Here is a 17,734-nt window from a genome sequence, read left to right on the forward strand (position 1 = left end):
ATGTGGAAATCAATTTTATTCTCCTTTAGTATGTACTTTGTATTTTGTTCATCATTTTCTTGTAATATCGCTTGAAATATCTTCTGATGTAAACAAATTGCTAACAGGAAGTATTCTAAATTTATCTACAGTTGGCTGAGGAACTAACAGAAGAGTATGGGATACCTGAAGATGTATCTGTCAAGATTACAACATTATATTTGAAACTCTTTAGAAAGTGCCCTGACAATGTAATGTATACATTGGATACTTGGCGTACAAGTTTATGGAGTAAAGCACTTGGTGAAAAATACTCGTACTTAGCAACCAGAGTTTATGAACGATGGTTGTGTCTACGATATTATTATCTAGCACTTTCATCAGATACAATTTCCATGCTAAGACAGTTGAGGGTAAAGTACCTCCTTGGGCTAATAACTAATGGTCCTTCTAATGCACAATGGGAAAAGATACATAAACTATCTTTGGAACAATATTTCCATGTTATTTTGGTATCTGGAGATTTACCATATGAAAAACCAGAAAGAGAAATATTTAAAAAAGCATATAGAATTTTAAATGTTAAACCAGAAAAGTGCGTAATGGTCGGTGACAAATTGGAAACTGATATTCTAGGTATTTTATTTTAATTTGACAGTGCATACCAAGTAAATTAAAAATTTTAAAACACTGATTAATGTTCTAACAAATTTAATATAGTTAAAATAATTTAATGTAGTTAATATCATATAGGTGGGATAGAAGCAGGATTCGGAAGAACAGTTTGGATTCCAATTTCCGATAAACCACGATTGTTAAAAGAAGATCCACAACCAGATTTTACTATAACCCATATAACAGATCTCTTACATATCTTAAATAGTGGTCCTGGCGCACCTGAACTTGAGGATTCTTCTTCAAATGCATCAGATGGTAGCTGATGAGAAAACAAAGAAATTTATTTTTTAATATTTCATAGAATAATATAGCTACTAAAAATTAAAATTGTGTTACAGAACTTTTTCGTTTCATAGAAACTGTGGAACGAATTCTCACGTTTAAGTACTGTTTATTATAGTTATTTATAATGATATATAATTTATTACATATGTTATAGAAACAATTTAGATATCTTTTTTTTTTATAAAAGTCTGCTTGTTCAATAGTAAATAGAAAGAAATAGAAGTATGGACTGGCAAGTAACAAATGGTTGGTGATACTACAATGAATGAAGAGGCAATATCTATTTTTATATAGTATTTCTCTTTTTAGTTATATTTTATTAACAAAGAAATTAATTGCAACTTTTATTTTATTATTTTTGTCAGACTTGCATTTTCGTAGGGATAAGTAACATCCTTTTCTTTTTTTGGAAGGGGGGTGATACTTAATTTACTTTTGTAAAAAATGTATTTCTTACATAAATCTTGGGTTAATTATTTCTTATATATATCGTCGTAGAAATACTATTTTATTAATCATAAACGTGTATAATATTTTGTTATAGACGAAAGAAAAAGTACAATTTACGTACAAAGTGCATCGGCACATTCGGATCTGTATAATAACATAAGAAATGGATGTATTGTTAATAAGAAAACATCCGTTTTAGTTTTATATCCTATGTATACTTTTGTGTAATATACAATACGTACACAAACATAACAGTGTCTGTGCAATGTCTAAAGCAACTGTATTATAAAAATGTGTAAACATACGTCTATAATTGTAATATATACGTTTAATATATAAATACTATATATTATTTAAATGGACCACGTATATATTGTAATTATATGTGTGTATCTGAAACGTGTATTTTTTCACTGCATATTTTGTCTTTGTTGATATGTAGGATACAAACTCAATAAAGAACTGATGTCGTAGTAAGACTTATCTCTAATAAGAAAAAAACATGCAACGAATAAAATGTTTTCCTTGAATTAACGTTCGTTTCTATGAAGACAGTTATTGTAATTCGATCTTTTTGTCGAGCACTGTTATAGGATCTGTAATTTTCTTTATAATTTTAGATTGTGGACGAAATGTTGTTTAAATTTGTACACCTTTGTCTTCCTGCATTATCAGGTCATGTGTCGTAGAACCTTTTTCTTGATCGTCCATTTCATTTGAATTATTTGATTCTATTAAACTGGAATCAAGCCAATCATTTATGTTCATTGTTTCATTAGCGTTTGATTGTTCCGTTCTCTGTTGATTATTCTCATGTGCCTGAAATAGACGTCTCGCTAAGAATGCACGATTACGCTAAAAGCTCCAGCTATCGAGCCATAATAAATTTATTTAACGTACCAGATCCGTGAATCTGTGAATCAATTCTTGACTTTTGGCAGAAAGCCTTTTATAAATTTTCTCTGCTTGGTCTGGATTGATATTTAATTCTATCAACGATGTAAGCACATCTCTTTCAGTTAGGATTAATTCAGGATTCGCATCGACTAATACAACAGACTTATCGGTAACGCTTGATTTACGTTTCTTTTCATTGTTCTCTGTCTGAAACGACATTAACTTTTCTATGATTTTGTTCTCGTTCAAAACTTTAGGAGGCGTGGGAGGTCGAGGATCAGCATTATTAGAAAATCGTCGGTCATAAATAAGAATATCCAATTCCTCGTCATCCGAATCGTCCGGAACACCCAAAGCGAGCTTCAACTGATAGATTTCGTATATCATTTTATTCTGTTCAGACATAGGCAACGCATTACTTTTATTTGCAGCTAGCTAAATCTAATTTGAATGAAAAGAATGTAAACGTAAATCTGACCATATTTAGAAATTCTTTATTTCTTTCCAAGTGCTTCTTGAATACCTCCCGCAACTGTTCATCGGTATACAAACGATTATATAGTATATCGTGCGTGATTTCGTATACGAAATTTACATACTTCGCTTCTTCCTCTTTTGCGCAAATTTTCTGGTTTAACGTTAAATCCGGTTTCGTATTAGTTTCAAAGTTTTCGTTACGTCTTGTTGAATCAACCTCAGTCGAGGGATGATCAGCCTCGTGCGTTGGAAAATCGGGAACTCTTTCGTAAAATATCGAATCTCTATCGTGTCTATAATTTAATGTATTATTCAATTAACGTTACAGTATAATGTTAAGAACGAACAGTTAAAATTTGGAAAGTCAGAAGAATTTTTTACTGAACATTCCTCACCGATGATGCGACATTTCTTGTCCCTTTAACATAGTTTTTCTCTTTTGTTCGCCCATTTGTTTATCACTGTATGTAAATGTTTCTAACTTATTTGGTTTGAATATCGGTGATCTTGAACAAATTGTGTGATCGTGCAAACTTAACTGTGAACGAATTGCATCATAATCGTAAGTATCAAAGAAATACCTTTGATTTCCATCACGACGTAAATATCTTGAATTGTAATGTATTTGTAAAATATCCTGTTTATTAATTGAAAAATTTATTACACGTTACAAGGGAAACAGTTTACGTTTGAAAATAGAAAAGACCTGAGAAAAACCTCCCCCTTTCTAATGCCATCTCAAGGTTTCACATTTGCGTATTTTAATAATAATGTAAATTTTAGATAACTTTGAAGTTTTGAAACCTTACATATTGAAGTAATTATTCAAAGGCATTCCATACAACAAATTTATAGCAAACACAAGTGTGAGCGATGTACGAAAATAATTTACCGCTGGATGATGCAAACTGTCGTATGCTAATCGGTCAATTAAGTCATTCGTAATCCTTCTCTTCGTAAAATGCGGCTTGCATTCAACTTGTTTGCAGAATTGTTTTTTTCTGCTTGTACAGTTTTTGTTTCTCGAGTCGATAACACATTTTGCAAGTAAAACGCGGCGTAAGTGCGAACTCATTGAATTGTACGCTGTCAATTGCTCAAAATAGTTTTGCCCATTATGATTGTACGCTACATTGGTAATTGTAGGAATTATTATAAATTTACAGAGTACCCTTTCGTTATATACATTACGTGTTCTATATTGTATTATTCGTACCACTACTTTTTAGGCTAGTTTCGCTTCTATTCCATTTCATCATTTCTCGTGTTTTCCACTATTCTCAGGCGGAGTTGTTGCTCTATTTTTTACTAGATTTATATAAAATTAAATAATACTTCATGTACTTAAAATTTTGACTACTAACCACTAAAAAGCGTCTTATTTTTATGTAATAACCATGCTTCACAATGAAACATACGCCAAGTGAAAATTGTTTTTCTATCCGTTGCTAAGTAACACATAGCAGATCTACATACTTTTTGTTCAACATGTTTAGTAAAAGATATTATCGCAAATAGTTTGTTTCATTTATGTATATATGAATAAATGATCGTTCCAACAAGGTTTTGATTACTGATTTTACTTCTCATTAAAATATTAATAATAGCTACCTTCATTTAGTAATCGGCAATTAATAATAATTAGATTTTTAATACATTGGTTAAGTTTGCTCATTTGTATGGGATTCGAAATTTGCTCAAGAAATTGCATTTACATATGTACGTCTGATAAGCGAGTATATGCACGTAGGAATGCAATAGTGCTGCAGTGCTTGTTATGTATTTTTAATAAGAATGATTGTTGAATTGAAAGATAATATTACAAGAGTACATCATTTTCTTAAGTACGTGATACAATGGAGTTTATTCATTTCGTAACATGAGTGCTGAGTTTGTTTAATCTAACCGATTCACTGCTGATATGGCGATCAAAAATATTGATGATATAACCTAAATCGCCACATGCTATAAATTGTAGATAGTGACACGTTATGTAGGTAAAAAACATTCCATTAAAATGAATAATGTCTATGAGAATTTGACAATTAAAGACATAGCCAACTGGATTGCCTCTGGAGCAATTATATTTGGTGGAATTATTCCATATGTACCTCAATATAGAGAAATTAAAAAAAGAGAAGATGCAGAAGGGTTTTCCCTTTATGTATGCCTTGCATTGTTAATAGCCAATACTCTACGTATCTTTTTTTGGTTTGTATTTTCATTTTAAAAAGATTATAAGTATGGAAAATAATAACGATAGATTTCATTCATATATGTTTCACAGGTTTGGAAAACATTATGAAATACCGCTTTTACTGCAAAGTATATTTATGATCATTACTATGTTTATTATGATTAAACTTTGCGTTAGTGTAAAAAACAGAAATCAAATAATAAAAGCCAGAGAACGTGTGTTTGCTGGTAAGTTTCAAATTATAAAGTTAATAAAAAGTTCTGATTTCAACATTTTTTATCCTTTATGAAATAACATGTTTTTGTATTTATGAACTATTTTAAAACTCAATTTACATAGATTTAGATGCAAATTTTTTTTGGAAATGGACAGATTTTCAATCATATTTGGATTTTATGCTGTTATTCGCTGCACTGGTAGGAGGTCTAACATATCTGTTAGTAGATGTACCAATATTTGTTGAAACTATAGGATTGCTTGCAGTATTAACAGAAGCTATGCTTGGAGTGCCACAATTTGTTCGTAATTTTGTAAATAAGTCAACTAGTGGAATGAGGTATGATATAATAAATTTCCATAAGGAAAGTAATTAAACAAATAATTATCCTTATTATTAATTCTATTTTAATTTCAGTATAATCATGGTTAGTATGTGGACATTAGGTGATGCATTTAAAACATGTTATTTTATCATAAAAGAAGCTCCAATTCAATTTGAAGTTTGTGGTATTCTTCAAGTTATAATTGATATTGCTATTTTAGCACAAGTATATATTTACCAAAATAGTAGTACTGTACATACAAGAGTTCCAGTAAGAGCTGATTGAGTATTGCATTTTACATCTATTGAAATTATGAAACATTCATTGTACAGTTTTTATATTAACTAAAAAATTTTATCCGTGTTATTTAACAATACTTATTATTCCTTATATTTATGTAAAACATAAACGAAATGCACAATCCATTAAGACATATTTTTTTAATTATATTGAAATTTCTGTACTCTTCGATTGTTTGATATATGTATAAAATTTTATAAATAAACTACGTTAGAACTACATATAAAGTTTTAATAAAAAAAGTAAAAATCATTTATTGTTTTGTAGTTCGAATTGTAAAGTAAATTATTACTTTTATCTATTATTAAATAGATAACAAAATTTGATCATACCATAGTGGCGTTATCTACGATAAAATCCGTAAGCTACTAAACATACATTAATAGCTATCTAGTGACGAAAACATGCTACTAATTGGCTAGCAGTTTGGCGACTTCTGCGACAGATGGCGTAATCATCACAATCTTGTCACTGACGTCACGTCAGTGGAGTGGGGCTTACCCCCATAGCGATATGGTCTCGCTGAACAGTAAACGTTGTAAGCCAGAGATGCACATAGTGTGAGATAAACGCATCAGTCTCAAGACGCCTTGATCCATTGCTTCTTTCATCGGTGCAGCCTGTGCAGTCGTGGAGGCTGCTGTCTGGCCAATAACATTACCCGTTGGCTAGAGGATCTTCACAATCTTTGCCCTTCTTGCACGTACATATATATCCATCCTTACCTTACGCATTTCTAACCTTACGAGACTATCAATTCATTCGAAAATCAGGAATAACTCATTAACTATAACCCAAATGTAACAAACATTCTTACTGGAATGTTACTAAAGGTCCACTCTAATTTCTTCAGCTAAAAAATTCACCAATTATGTCTGTGAAGCCAGAAAATTAATGTCTCACTGGAGACCCGACAAGATACTTGAGATTACCGAGGGGTAAGGCTTTAAAGAATTCTTAATAAATTAATGAGAAAAACATCCTACCAAAAGTGACATGGGATAGTAGTTAAAAGTCTATTTTATATTATGTAGTTGCAAATATTAACGAGTCGTTAACAGGAATGGAGATATTAATGAATTTTGCTGTCCGTTCTGGAGGCTATTGAGTCTCCCTCTCTCTTTCGAGCTAAATGATATGTCTGTCCTTATCGGTTACCCCTTTGGTTATCATACTTCGCGCGCAGGTACGAGAGACTGATGAAATGCTTTCTCAAGTTGGTGGCATTGGAATTTCTCTATCTGTTCTTGTCGCCCAGTTCATCTGTCCTTGTCTAAATCGTACAGTGCATATCCGAACGTTTGCTTTTTTTACATGACCGGCATTTCAGACCATTGGGCACGAAGTCCCATAAGATGTCCAGTACAAACTTTACAGGATAAATCCACATATAAAACGATTTATTTTCATGAATCAATGGAAATTATTTTTTATAATAATATATATTCGATAAATGCTATTTCTATCGTTCAAATATCTCCGGCGCGTGCATTCGTCGTTGCCAGGTTGAGTAGAACACTCGTAGCAGAAATGAAGTATATAGCTAATTCGATTCGTACTAACAAGTTTAAAATTTGCATTATCGGTAACATCGAGCGCGACACCGAAATGATAAGGGATTCTCGAGACCCTGGAAGCCGTAGAAAAAAATTCCTATAAGCTGCAACATATGTACGTATTTTAAATCTGTACTATGGTCCAATTAATACCATATTTTGGATAGTACATAGTGCTACATATGCAATTAATTACACCTATAATTCCGTATAAAACAGTAAATATCAATTGAAAACGCAACGACTAATAATACGTATATGTAATGCATAATATATTGTAATAAAATTCAGTCAGTAATCTTATATCATTGAAAATAATATTTCATCGTGATTTTCTTTGTCTTCCTACATATTTTGTTGTACATTACATGGTTATATTATATTTTCATAAAATGAATTATTTGAATAGTCCACATTTCTGAAGAATAAGATTATTAAAAATGGCCTAAACTTAAATTTTGATGTCCGTTTTCGTACTCTCGCAATGTTATATATTCTCCCTAGATCTAGATAGTTTTTTTGAACGTTTGCTGTCGTGAGTACTGGATTTTAGGCATGTAGGATGGGCATTGCATAGTGAATCAGTGTGTAAAGGGAAAATGTGTATTTCAAGATAAATGTGAAGTACTGTGGAATAAATTCAGAGTGATAGATTTGGATTGTTAAATGTTGTTTACATTCTTTTTTATTTTGTTTTGGGACACCCGAAGCTATTCAGTCTTTGTGTTTTAAGATTATGAGCTTCAATTTTAACCTTTAATGACAGTTGGGCAGTTGTAGGTAATTATTTTATTTTCTTGATAGATATGGTAATATATATTGTATCTCTCTTAAGTAATTATACTTTCGTGCATTTTAAATAAACTTATCACATAATATAATAAATATATTACTATAAGAAGTACGAAATAAGTATTTTAGTCTGTCCAGGCGAAAGAATTTAGTATGTAATTGTAGGTTAAAGACGAAGTAGGCGCGCACATGATTCACGTGAAAAATAGTATGTAATTTGAATTTTTTCTCGAACTGAAGGAATAAAAGATATTTTCCACTAATTTATTCAGCATTAAAACACTAAAGTAGTTATAGAAACGTATCATTTCTATTTCTTTTTTTATCAGATACTATCCACATATTGTTCACATTTGTAATGATGCCGTTGGTTCATTTGTTTATCGTTCATTTAATTTTAGTTTAGAAGGGTATACATTTGTTACAGTTGTTGTAGATACTACAGAGAATATCAACATGCAGACAATAAAGTGCGTTGTAGTTGGCGATGGTGCCGTGGGTAAAACGTGTCTTCTGATTTCATATACGACCAATAAATTTCCATCCGAATATGTACCCACAGTTTTTGATAATTATGCTGTCACAGTAATGATAGGTGGTGATCCGTATACTTTGGGATTATTTGATACTGCTGGTAAGGATTATCGTAACTTCATACTTCATATTTCAGCTCTTGTAAGGAAAGATTATTAATGGCACGGTACATTATAGGTCAGGAAGATTACGATAGGCTGCGGCCATTAAGTTACCCTCAAACAGATGTATTCCTCGTTTGTTTTTCTGTAGTGTCGCCTTCGTCGTTTGAAAATGTTAAAGAGAAGGTTAAAATTTATCAGAGAGTACTCACTTATGTATACAGAGGTAGTAGAAAGGTATGTTTATCGGACGTCTGTTTTGCTTTAGTGGGTGCCAGAAATAACGCATCATTGTCCAAGGACACCGTTTCTGCTCGTCGGCACTCAAATCGATTTGAGAGACGACGGTGCTACTACCGAAAAATTGGCAAAAAATAAGCAGAAACCGATATCGGCGGAGCAAGGAGAGAAACTTGCCAAAGAGTTGAAAGCAGTGAAATACGTGGAATGTAGTGCCCTTACGCAAGTAAATACACACTCAGAATGTACCATGTTTTCTGTAGTTCTATTTCGGCAATTCAACGAGCATTTAACTTTACAGAAAGGCTTGAAGAACGTGTTCGATGAAGCTATACTAGCTGCGCTCGAACCACCGGAACCAGTAAAGAAAAGGAAATGCGCGCTCTTATAAAAAGGGTATTTATTTTGAAAGTGATGCATGTCCAGAAGGGAAACAAAAGTTACGTGTAACGACAGCGAGCGGCAAATCTAACGCGTAGTATAAAAAGCACTGTTAGAAAATTGAAACTGTGCTTTCGTGGTTCCTCTTTTGGAAAAGAAATAACTAATCATCGAACAGAAATGTAAACAGCCGCTAGTATCAACACGACAATTCCAATCGATGTAATTGTATCTATACTACCACGTTACGATCGCAACCACATTCCACGCAGCGTGAAATTCTAGCTTGAAATTTTGATCGGCTCATACGTTTCGAACTGTACTGCACAAACGTTTTCAAATTTTTGAAACTTCGCTTCGGGAGAGGGAGAGAGATTACGCGTACAAACAAAGCGTTACTACATTTTTTTCGCTAAAAAGACTCGTTCGAGAGATCTCCGTCGTTCAAAATTTTATGCGATACTCGTATCGCAACGATTGGTGCTATCGCTGTTGACGACGTTCTCGCGTTTCTAGTATTCACGAATTATGCAGATCGGTACGCAAGAGGCATTCGTCGAATCTGTCAAAGATCAGTCCTTCTAGGGGTGAAAGAAAGACAATTTGGAGTGTTCCTTTATATACCTATATATACTGGACGAAATTGTTCCGAGCGAGACCAGTATTAGAGATTTTGCGACTAATGTATAGACATACAGTACATATATCATAGATACCACGGTTTATAGATACGTATGTGTAACTCAGACTGCATATAACGAAGCGAACGGAAACGTTGTCATCGTCGTTTCTTTGCGTCAGGTATTGTTGCAAATATTTTCAAAGTCTGCCCCACCGATTCGATTCCGTAGAAGGCAGCTGTGCCAGGCAAAGCGTTTCCGCGGAACCGTGTTGCTTTCAAAGACTTCCGGCATCTGATTTTGTACATATCAGCGCCTGTCACGACACACATCGATCGATTTAATTAAACCGACAGAGCAAACGGTATGAATAAATACGCATTTACACTTACTTCGTCGGTAAGACTCGAGTCCATCGGCGGTATACCGGGTAGCACTGACGATCAGCGGCGCTAACCGCGGCTGACCGAAGTGTTACCGCGAGTTCAATACGAAAACGACCTAATTCGGGTCGTCTTGGTCGACGCGATTGCATATTATTTATTGACCGACCATCGTATTATTCGTTGATCAACCATTCTCACCGCCTAATATTTTTCTCACCAACTTGTTTAAACGTAACGTAAGCTGGGTATACCCGCGAACGGGAAGCTCGTCCTTTGGGGCGTGACCTTTTTCACCAGATCGTACAACTTCGTGTTCGTGTTCGTGTTCGTGTTCGTGTTCGTGTTCGTCTTCGTGTTCGAATAGGCACCGCGCGTACGATAACCGAGATCGAGTATCGCGGGGGAATCAACGATCGTACACCCTGTATCCAGTTAAGAGAGGTGGCATTTAGTAGCATTGTACGTGTCACACTATGTAGACACAAAACATATAACGAAATATTCACATAAATATATTTATACTATGCATAAAGAAGGGACACGTCAATTCCAGAGCGAACTCCGTAAGGCCTATTGCATTCTCGTCCTGTCCACTGTTTCCTTTCTGGAAAGTAACAATAACGAATTCATTGGCGGAACCCCTTCGGCGCGAGACAACTAACCATTTGCACTCGAGAGGTGACTCGGTGACCACTTGATTCGATACATCAAAATTACAAAAACCTTACACGTAAGATTAAGCTTTGTACAATGCGTCGACATGTGAAATATTGAAATAAAATAGCTTCGTTTCTTAACCCACGGTATATTTTCTCATCGGTTTCAAAGAATCTCCTCTATCATCGAAAACCATCGAACGTTCCCAGTGGAAAACTTTCGAGTGCAAACAGTTAATAACAAGGATCAACACTAGAACTATCAGATTGTCCAGAACAATGTAGAACTTCTTCCTTTAGAATCATTGGAAAGCCACAAATGATTTTCCGTAGAACTATTAAGCGAATCTTTATCGGTAGCGTATGAACTAAAACGCGAGTCCATCTAAGTTCCGATGAACGCGTTCTAACTTGTACAAGAAATCTGTCTGTTCCTTCCACGCGGTAGTTCCAGTGTTAAGCTGAGAGTAAGAACAAAGAGTGCAACGCATACAAAGTAGACAATCTAGCAGAAATGACAACAAAGCATTTTAGTTTCGTAGCTCACGGAGGACTAGATCGGAGACTGCACCGTGAAAGACTGTGCCCCGCGGGTACAAGGAACTCGGCGCGGCGTTCTCTGCTCGGATCGGCACGTGCGAACGGAAATGCAGGCTGCGGAGAGATAGAAACGGGAGGCAGTCGTTCGACGATGATCCAACGGTGCACCGTGGACGTAGTTTGCTCAGCGTTGGCTCCTTGCTGCCTTTTCCCTCTACGGCTGATCGGTTCTTTTCCGTTCCTCTCCCCTCCCCCCGCCGTCCCGAGCGGCTACTCTTTTCTCTCTCCCGCCCACTCCGCCCTCTCCGGCCAGTCCTCTTCTCATCTCTTCGTTTCCCGTCGTTCTGTTTCCTCGATTGCATCGCCGTGTAACGTGGCGCGCCGCGCCTTGTGGTTACTTCAATTAGGTGGATTCGTGGTTACGTATCGACGTACTGGAGCGAGTTAACCACGCCGACACAGAGGGTACGCCAGTCACGGACTCATCACGGACGTGCCTCCGGACTCCCTTGACATTATCGCTAATCATCTCGAATCGATTCTTGTATCCACGAGGAACGGAACTCGCGGTCCGCCGGGCTGTACGGCTGCGTTCCTGTTTTATCTTGCTTCGAGCGCAATCACTCGGAATCCTGCTCCCTAGTTTGCTACTTATTGCTAGGTTCTTCTCTGGCCAGCGAATCGCGACAACGCTTAGAACAATCGGATGCTCGAGAGTTTCGGTTGTCTTTCGATGCTCGTTCCTGAATATTCGGGTGTCGTTACGTATTCTTCCAACGCGGATACTTATAACCATTGTTACCGTAGACAACAACTTTCTAGGATTCTTTTATGAATCTGATCTCAGTGAGACTCCGGTCCACATTGTTATATTACTTCTTACGTGTATCTCGATTTCCTTACCGTCCAACGAGATGCTATTTATATTTTATAGAAGTGAAATGTTACCTACCATCAATCCTCGGAGTAAACGTAGACACAAAGTGAACATCAAATTCGTTTCATCGGCTAAATCGTGAACGACACGACGGTTCTATCGAGCACAGTTTCCGAAGAAATCGTAGGACAAGGGGTTGAACGCGAGTTCGATCGTAGATGCGAATCGCGACAGGTCCGGCGATCAATCGGGCGCGAGGGGCGAAATTCGGCTGTTGGTGGTGCGTGTAATTCTGAAGCACGCGGAAAGAGACAGCCGCGTAGAAGCCCGTATACGTAGAGGTACGTATTATAAAACAAGTTGACCACCTGGTGGCAGCCGCGCGGGGGGCCTTGAGCCGCACGTTGACACAACTCATTTTTACGCGGTGTCCCACGCACGATGGGCGGCCGTGCTCGTCCTCGATCGTCCTCGCTCTTACACGCCAGCGCGCCGCTGCTCCTTCTCCGTGTTTCTGTTGCTTTTCGCTGGGCAAATGGAACCACCGCTCGCTCGGCCGACTAATGGCGCGAGATCCGTGTCGCAGTCATCGGGGGCTGCTTCTCGGTCCACCTCCCGAGATGCCATCGATTCTCCGAGATTCTATCGCGAAATCTTTTCAAGCCCTTCCGTTCGCTGTTTCGACGAAACGTTTTACAAGATACTCTTCTCTCGCCTCCACCTTTCGCTCTCTCTACGGCTCAGCCCGAGAGCGTGATCGTAATAACAGTTGATTCGATGGAAACGCGAGTAAAATTAAGTGAAAAGTCTTCAACTCGTACGATCCGATTAATGTCGTTAGCGCACGTGTTATCTGTGTAGGTTTGTCTGTTAATTTCAGTGTTTCACGGCGAGTCTTTTCGAAGATATCGTAGTAAAGTTGCTCGCTAGGACTTAAGAAGCTGTTTCGACTTTTATTCACGGATTACCAGTTTGTTCTACCTACAGAAGTAGTTGAAATTATAGTTTAGCGTCGCATGAACTATGTTGCAGTTGAAGTTGGGACACTGTTACAACTTTCGTAAACGTGAATCGTGTCTTTGAACTGTACCGTGTGATGTCTATGAGAATAGGTGCGTCTGTTCGCGGCACGGACCAAAACCCGACGCAGAAACCTATCCTAGCTCGGATTCTGGTATCTGGCCGAGCAGCGATAAACGCGCCAAGTGGCACGCGTCGCTCACCTTTCTTCCGAACACTCAAGACGTCGTTTTAACGTAAACCAGACTCTCGACCGATGTTCCTTAATCGGAACAAGCCTCTGGCCTGCTGCTCGCGACGAGAATTTACGCGGAGCCTCGGGTATTTCGGATACAGGCCGATAAGTTCGTCCTTTCTTCTTTTTTCTGCTTGTAATAAGCATTCGCAACTCGAATTCAACGAGTCTCCTCATCGCGAAGAAACATAAACAGCCTAATAGAATCCCTCGAAAAGATAAATCTACGGGAAGAAATTTAAGAACCCGGTAACCCCAAACAAAGAAAAGAGGAAAAAGAAAGTATCTCTGTCGAAGTGGCAATGTAATAAACAAAGTACTACGAAAGGACAGATAGTCTATCGTCCGTCTTCCGAAGCTATCATTCTGACGATCAGCGAACCGAAACATTTAGCAGACGATGTTTACAAAATTCGGTACGAGTCGATTCGGCTCGTTCCATAAATCTAATGTTAAAGTTACGATCGGCTTCTTTTATCGCCGCGCGTACGCGTCTGGCACGCGTGCTCGTGTCACAGCTGCCTCCACTTCCGGCCGATCTTAACAGGAAGAAACGACGCGGGATCGTTACGTTTCCCAAAAGTCATCCAAGATTGTCGCAGCGAATCCGATAACGCGCGCGCGCAGGAGGCCGAGAGGTCCGCTCCGGGCTTTACGACGGTCATTCTTCTCGTTCGAAACGGATCGGATCGGATCTTTTAAAATTCGTCTCTCGATCCGCGTTTCTGCGGGGGATGGCCCTCGAGTTCCTCGGGCCGCGCGGAAGGGTATCTCCCGCTGGGACGTTTTCCACATATTTATACCTTCATATCCCGGCTCTAGATTTCGAATCGGTCAACGGGATTTACGGTAACCGCCGCTACGATTTCCCGATGTTCCATCGGAATGAACTTTTTATGAAGTTTTTCGGGGCCGCGTAGCAGGTCGAGATCCGATCGGGGGCTAGGGAAATTTGTCTAGGGGTGGACGCCGAGTTTCGGACCGAAAGTACTCGGTCGATCCCTTGAATTTCGATGGGGATTAGGCTGGACGGAGATTTCGTGCTTGTAGCTTCGGACGTGCGATGGGAACCTTTCTTTTTCATAGAAAGTATTGTTCCTTTTCAATTGTAAATTTATATTTTGTACGTTCCTTCGATACTTAATGTTACAGTTTGTAACGTAGTCAGGTATAACATCGGTTCGTTTCCTTAAGATAGTGTGTACACATTACAAGCTTCAGGTCCGAAGGGGTGAAACTAAAGTGCAATGCAGGGTAGACCAAGGCGAATCGGAACAAAGACTCCGGTTTACCTCACTTTTCCTAAGGAAACGTTCCAAACTTCCTTCTCATTTCCCATCGTTAACACGTAGACGTAAATGTCGTCCATAGCCATCGAATGCTCGCGAATGTAGCTGCAAATCACGGCAATGGCGGCCTATATTCTCAGTACCATAAATCAAAGAATATAATAACTTTACTCTGAAGCCTTGGGTTCCCCAGGAATCAACCGATTGACAAAAAAAGAAGAGTTGCCTCTTCGTTCGTCACCGATTTCAAAGTGAGCGTCAACGTGTTAACGTACAGTTAACAGTACAGTCCTCCTACGCTATTAAACGAAACGATCGTTCGTATCCCATCCGCCAAGAACCCCACGATCTTCCTGTTGAAACCCGAAGAGATCCGATCGAGGCCAGGGAAATTCGTTCGGGGGTGGAAACCGAGGTTCGCCGGGTCCCTCGAATTTCGATGGAAACTAGAATGTCGTGCGGTGCGGGCGAGTGCAGGCGAGCGAGCAGAAGTCGAGAGGCGACGTGGGTGGCAACAATAGCTCTCTCGAGCGGCAAGATTCTGGTGGCACGACATGCATTGTACGACCACAGTTTGAAGGTGATTGATCACCGTCGGCGATCGCGCGTACACGCGCACGTCGCGCTGGGACCGTCCCCTTCCATCTTCCACGAGAGGACGACGCGTACTCGCCCAACATGCCCGGCCGGCAACGAACTGGTCGTCGTCGTCGTCGTCGTCGTCGTCGTCGTCGTCGTCGTCGTCGTCGTCGTCGTCGTCGCTGCCGTCGGACCCGTCGTCGTACAGATCTGGATTTCCGATGGAACCGCGGGGGGCGAACGCGCCACGACGCGACGCATCTGATTTTGACCGATCGACGGGCAAACAGCCACGAACCGGCGACCGTTCCTGCGCGCCGGCTAGGATTCCGCGGTTATTAGCGACGACACGGGATCATCGCTTAACCCCTTCAGCCCTGATGCGCGTTATAATGTACACTGTTTTATTAGCTCAATGCCCGAGGGAACATGGAAATTTTGACGAAACTTTTATACTCGAGATTCATATTATTATTCAACGACAGTCCTTCGTCGGGAAAGTCAGGTCTGAAGGGGTTGACCTTTTTACAGAATTGTCTTAACGTCTAACCAATAATGTTGCCTTCTATTCTGGTTGTTCCGTTATTTAGTAAGTCTCGAACTGGAGTTATCCGCAATTCATCGCATACCTTCCTTCCATGAATCGAAGTTTTTAACGAAGTTGAATCTGTTCGATTAAAGTTAACGAAGAAGTTTAGAGTAGTTCTTAGGCGATTGCCTAAGTGTTAATTGCCGAGATGAATGTTAAGGGATTGGGATCATTTTTGTACTCGTTCAGTCCTCCGTAATCGGAGATCCTACAATTGGCTGTAATTATGTAAAACTACGATAAATGTCAGTATTAAAATATTGGTTTCATTAGGTATAGTGATATTATTATTTAACGAAGTAGTTTCGCGGAGTGCCTGAGAGAATGCGTTCTTGGAGGGAGGTTCGAGTGTTTAAAGCGTTAAGCACATATTAGAATTGTTATCAAGCGACTCAACAGCGTCGGTCATCGGTGACCGCCATAGCAGTGAACGTGTTAATCGTCGCGTAACGTCTGCTCGGAACCGCGAAAAGGCGGAACGGTTTTCTTCACGCATGCCTGACGCGATCGATGCCAACACGAACATGTTCGACGCGTGTCACGGTAACCGGTGCGCGCCCGAGGAAAATCGAACCTCGTTTCTGCATCGCTTCTGTTAACAAGTCTCGCGCGGCTGCTATAGTACCCACCTATCTCCAACTGCAGCCTTCCTGCAAAATTCAGCGTCGCTGCGTTTTACACTCTATTACGATACCTCCGAGTATTACAGGGGGTGGCGGTGACGTCGGTCTAACGGGATTCTTGCAATCGACGCTGGAACTGTCGGACGGATCAAAGACCCGCGTTATTCTTTTACGATCGTCGAAAAGGGAACAGATGCTCCGTGAAGTTTCCGAAGAAACTGATTTAACAACAGGCAATCTGAACTATAAGCCAATCGTCAGATTCGTTTAGTATGTCGCGAATAGTACAAAGCAGCGTGTGTCGAATGACCATAATCGTAACAGTTATTTTCTATGTCTCATGAAATGAGGTAGTCTTAGAAAAGAAATTGTACGTTGTCTTCCCTTTCGCAAAAGTTTAATAAAAGAGATAGTAAGGCGAACTCGTTATGTAAATATAATTAAGTTCAAAGTAGAATTTAATAGAATTAAAATAGATATCGGGGTGTCCGAGTCGTTCGAAATGACATTTCACTTGGCGATTCACTTTCAGTTTCAACGTCAATGTTTATCTTTCTAATGGATTTTATTACAATACACATTGTACGAGTAACAGAGTTATACGAAAACCGTAGACACATTCTTGTCTCTATGGAAGAATAGGAACAAGTCAATTCGACTGACTGATGGTTCCAGCGTTACAGTCCCGATGCTTTTACCTTGTCGGTCAGAAATAGATGACAGAAGGTGATGCACGGGACCAAGGTTTCAACGACGCCGAGTCGTCGTGCCGGAGGAAATTTTCCGATCTGAAATTAAAATGAGACACGCGACGTAAACCGCGGAGTAATCGATGAACGGGTTTCTCCGTACGTCTTGTCATGGATGGCGTGGACGGATTAAAAGGGGACCTGGGAGCCGGGATCGGGACG

At 39.0% G+C, this 17,734-nt stretch overlaps 4 protein-coding genes across 16 annotated transcripts; 3 read left to right on the forward strand and 1 right to left on the reverse strand.

The window, feature by feature from the left end:
- Window positions 1-156: 156 nt before the first annotated feature.
- LOC116433074 (N-acylneuraminate-9-phosphatase) lies at window positions 157-920 on the forward strand. The gene is made up of 3 exons (XM_076370024.1): window positions 157-173; window positions 215-615; window positions 733-920. The coding sequence occupies exons 1-3, from the start codon at window positions 157-159 to the stop codon at window positions 918-920; spliced, it is 606 nt and encodes a 201-aa protein (XP_076226139.1).
- LOC116433077 (uncharacterized) lies at window positions 724-4,130 on the reverse strand. 4 transcript variants are annotated; one of them, XM_031990782.2, is made up of 7 exons: window positions 3,983-4,130; window positions 3,659-3,894; window positions 3,348-3,403; window positions 3,162-3,272; window positions 2,768-3,059; window positions 2,293-2,682; window positions 724-2,211 (listed from the first exon to the last, which is right to left on the reverse strand). In XM_031990782.2, exons 1-7 carry the CDS (start codon window positions 4,023-4,025, stop codon window positions 2,032-2,034), a joined length of 1,308 nt encoding a protein of 435 aa, XP_031846642.2. In that variant the 5' UTR covers window positions 4,026-4,130; the 3' UTR covers window positions 724-2,031. The 4 variants fall into 4 exon arrangements, with proteins under 4 accessions (XP_031846642.2, XP_031846643.2, XP_031846641.2 ...); XM_031990783.2 differs by lacking the exon at window positions 3,348-3,403 and having other exon boundaries at window positions 3,162-3,304; XM_031990781.2 differs by having other exon boundaries at window positions 2,293-2,655; window positions 3,162-3,403.
- Window positions 4,131-4,773: 643 nt separating this feature from the next.
- LOC116433079 (solute carrier family 66 member 2) lies at window positions 4,774-6,057 on the forward strand. Of its 2 annotated transcripts, none has more exons than XM_031990785.2 (4): window positions 4,774-4,977; window positions 5,054-5,190; window positions 5,303-5,519; window positions 5,598-6,057. In XM_031990785.2, exons 1-4 carry the CDS (start codon window positions 4,784-4,786, stop codon window positions 5,788-5,790), a joined length of 741 nt encoding a protein of 246 aa, XP_031846645.1. In that variant the 5' UTR covers window positions 4,774-4,783; the 3' UTR covers window positions 5,791-6,057. The 2 variants fall into 2 exon arrangements, with proteins under 2 accessions (XP_031846645.1, XP_031846646.1); XM_031990786.2 differs by having other exon boundaries at window positions 5,336-5,519.
- A 274-nt stretch (window positions 6,058-6,331) lies between these two features.
- Window positions 6,332-17,245, forward strand: LOC116433080 (cdc42 homolog). Of its 9 annotated transcripts, none has more exons than XM_031990796.2 (6): window positions 6,332-6,508; window positions 6,659-6,743; window positions 8,581-8,787; window positions 8,865-8,974; window positions 9,057-9,254; window positions 9,330-11,212. In XM_031990796.2, exons 3-6 carry the CDS (start codon window positions 8,610-8,612, stop codon window positions 9,417-9,419), a joined length of 576 nt encoding a protein of 191 aa, XP_031846656.1. In that variant the 5' UTR covers window positions 6,332-6,508; window positions 6,659-6,743; window positions 8,581-8,609; the 3' UTR covers window positions 9,420-11,212. The 9 variants fall into 9 exon arrangements, with proteins under 9 accessions (XP_031846656.1, XP_031846652.1, XP_076225748.1 ...); XM_076369632.1 differs by lacking the exons at window positions 6,332-6,508; window positions 6,659-6,743 and adding exons at window positions 8,177-8,361; window positions 11,606-17,245 and having other exon boundaries at window positions 9,330-9,424; XM_031990792.2 differs by having other exon boundaries at window positions 6,332-6,743.
- The last annotated feature ends 489 nt before the right edge of the window (window positions 17,246-17,734 follow it).

The sequence above is a fragment of the Nomia melanderi genome, chromosome 8, assembly GCF_051020985.1.
Source record: "Nomia melanderi isolate GNS246 chromosome 8, iyNomMela1, whole genome shotgun sequence".
NCBI classification, from domain to species: Eukaryota; Metazoa; Arthropoda; class Insecta; order Hymenoptera; family Halictidae; genus Nomia; species Nomia melanderi.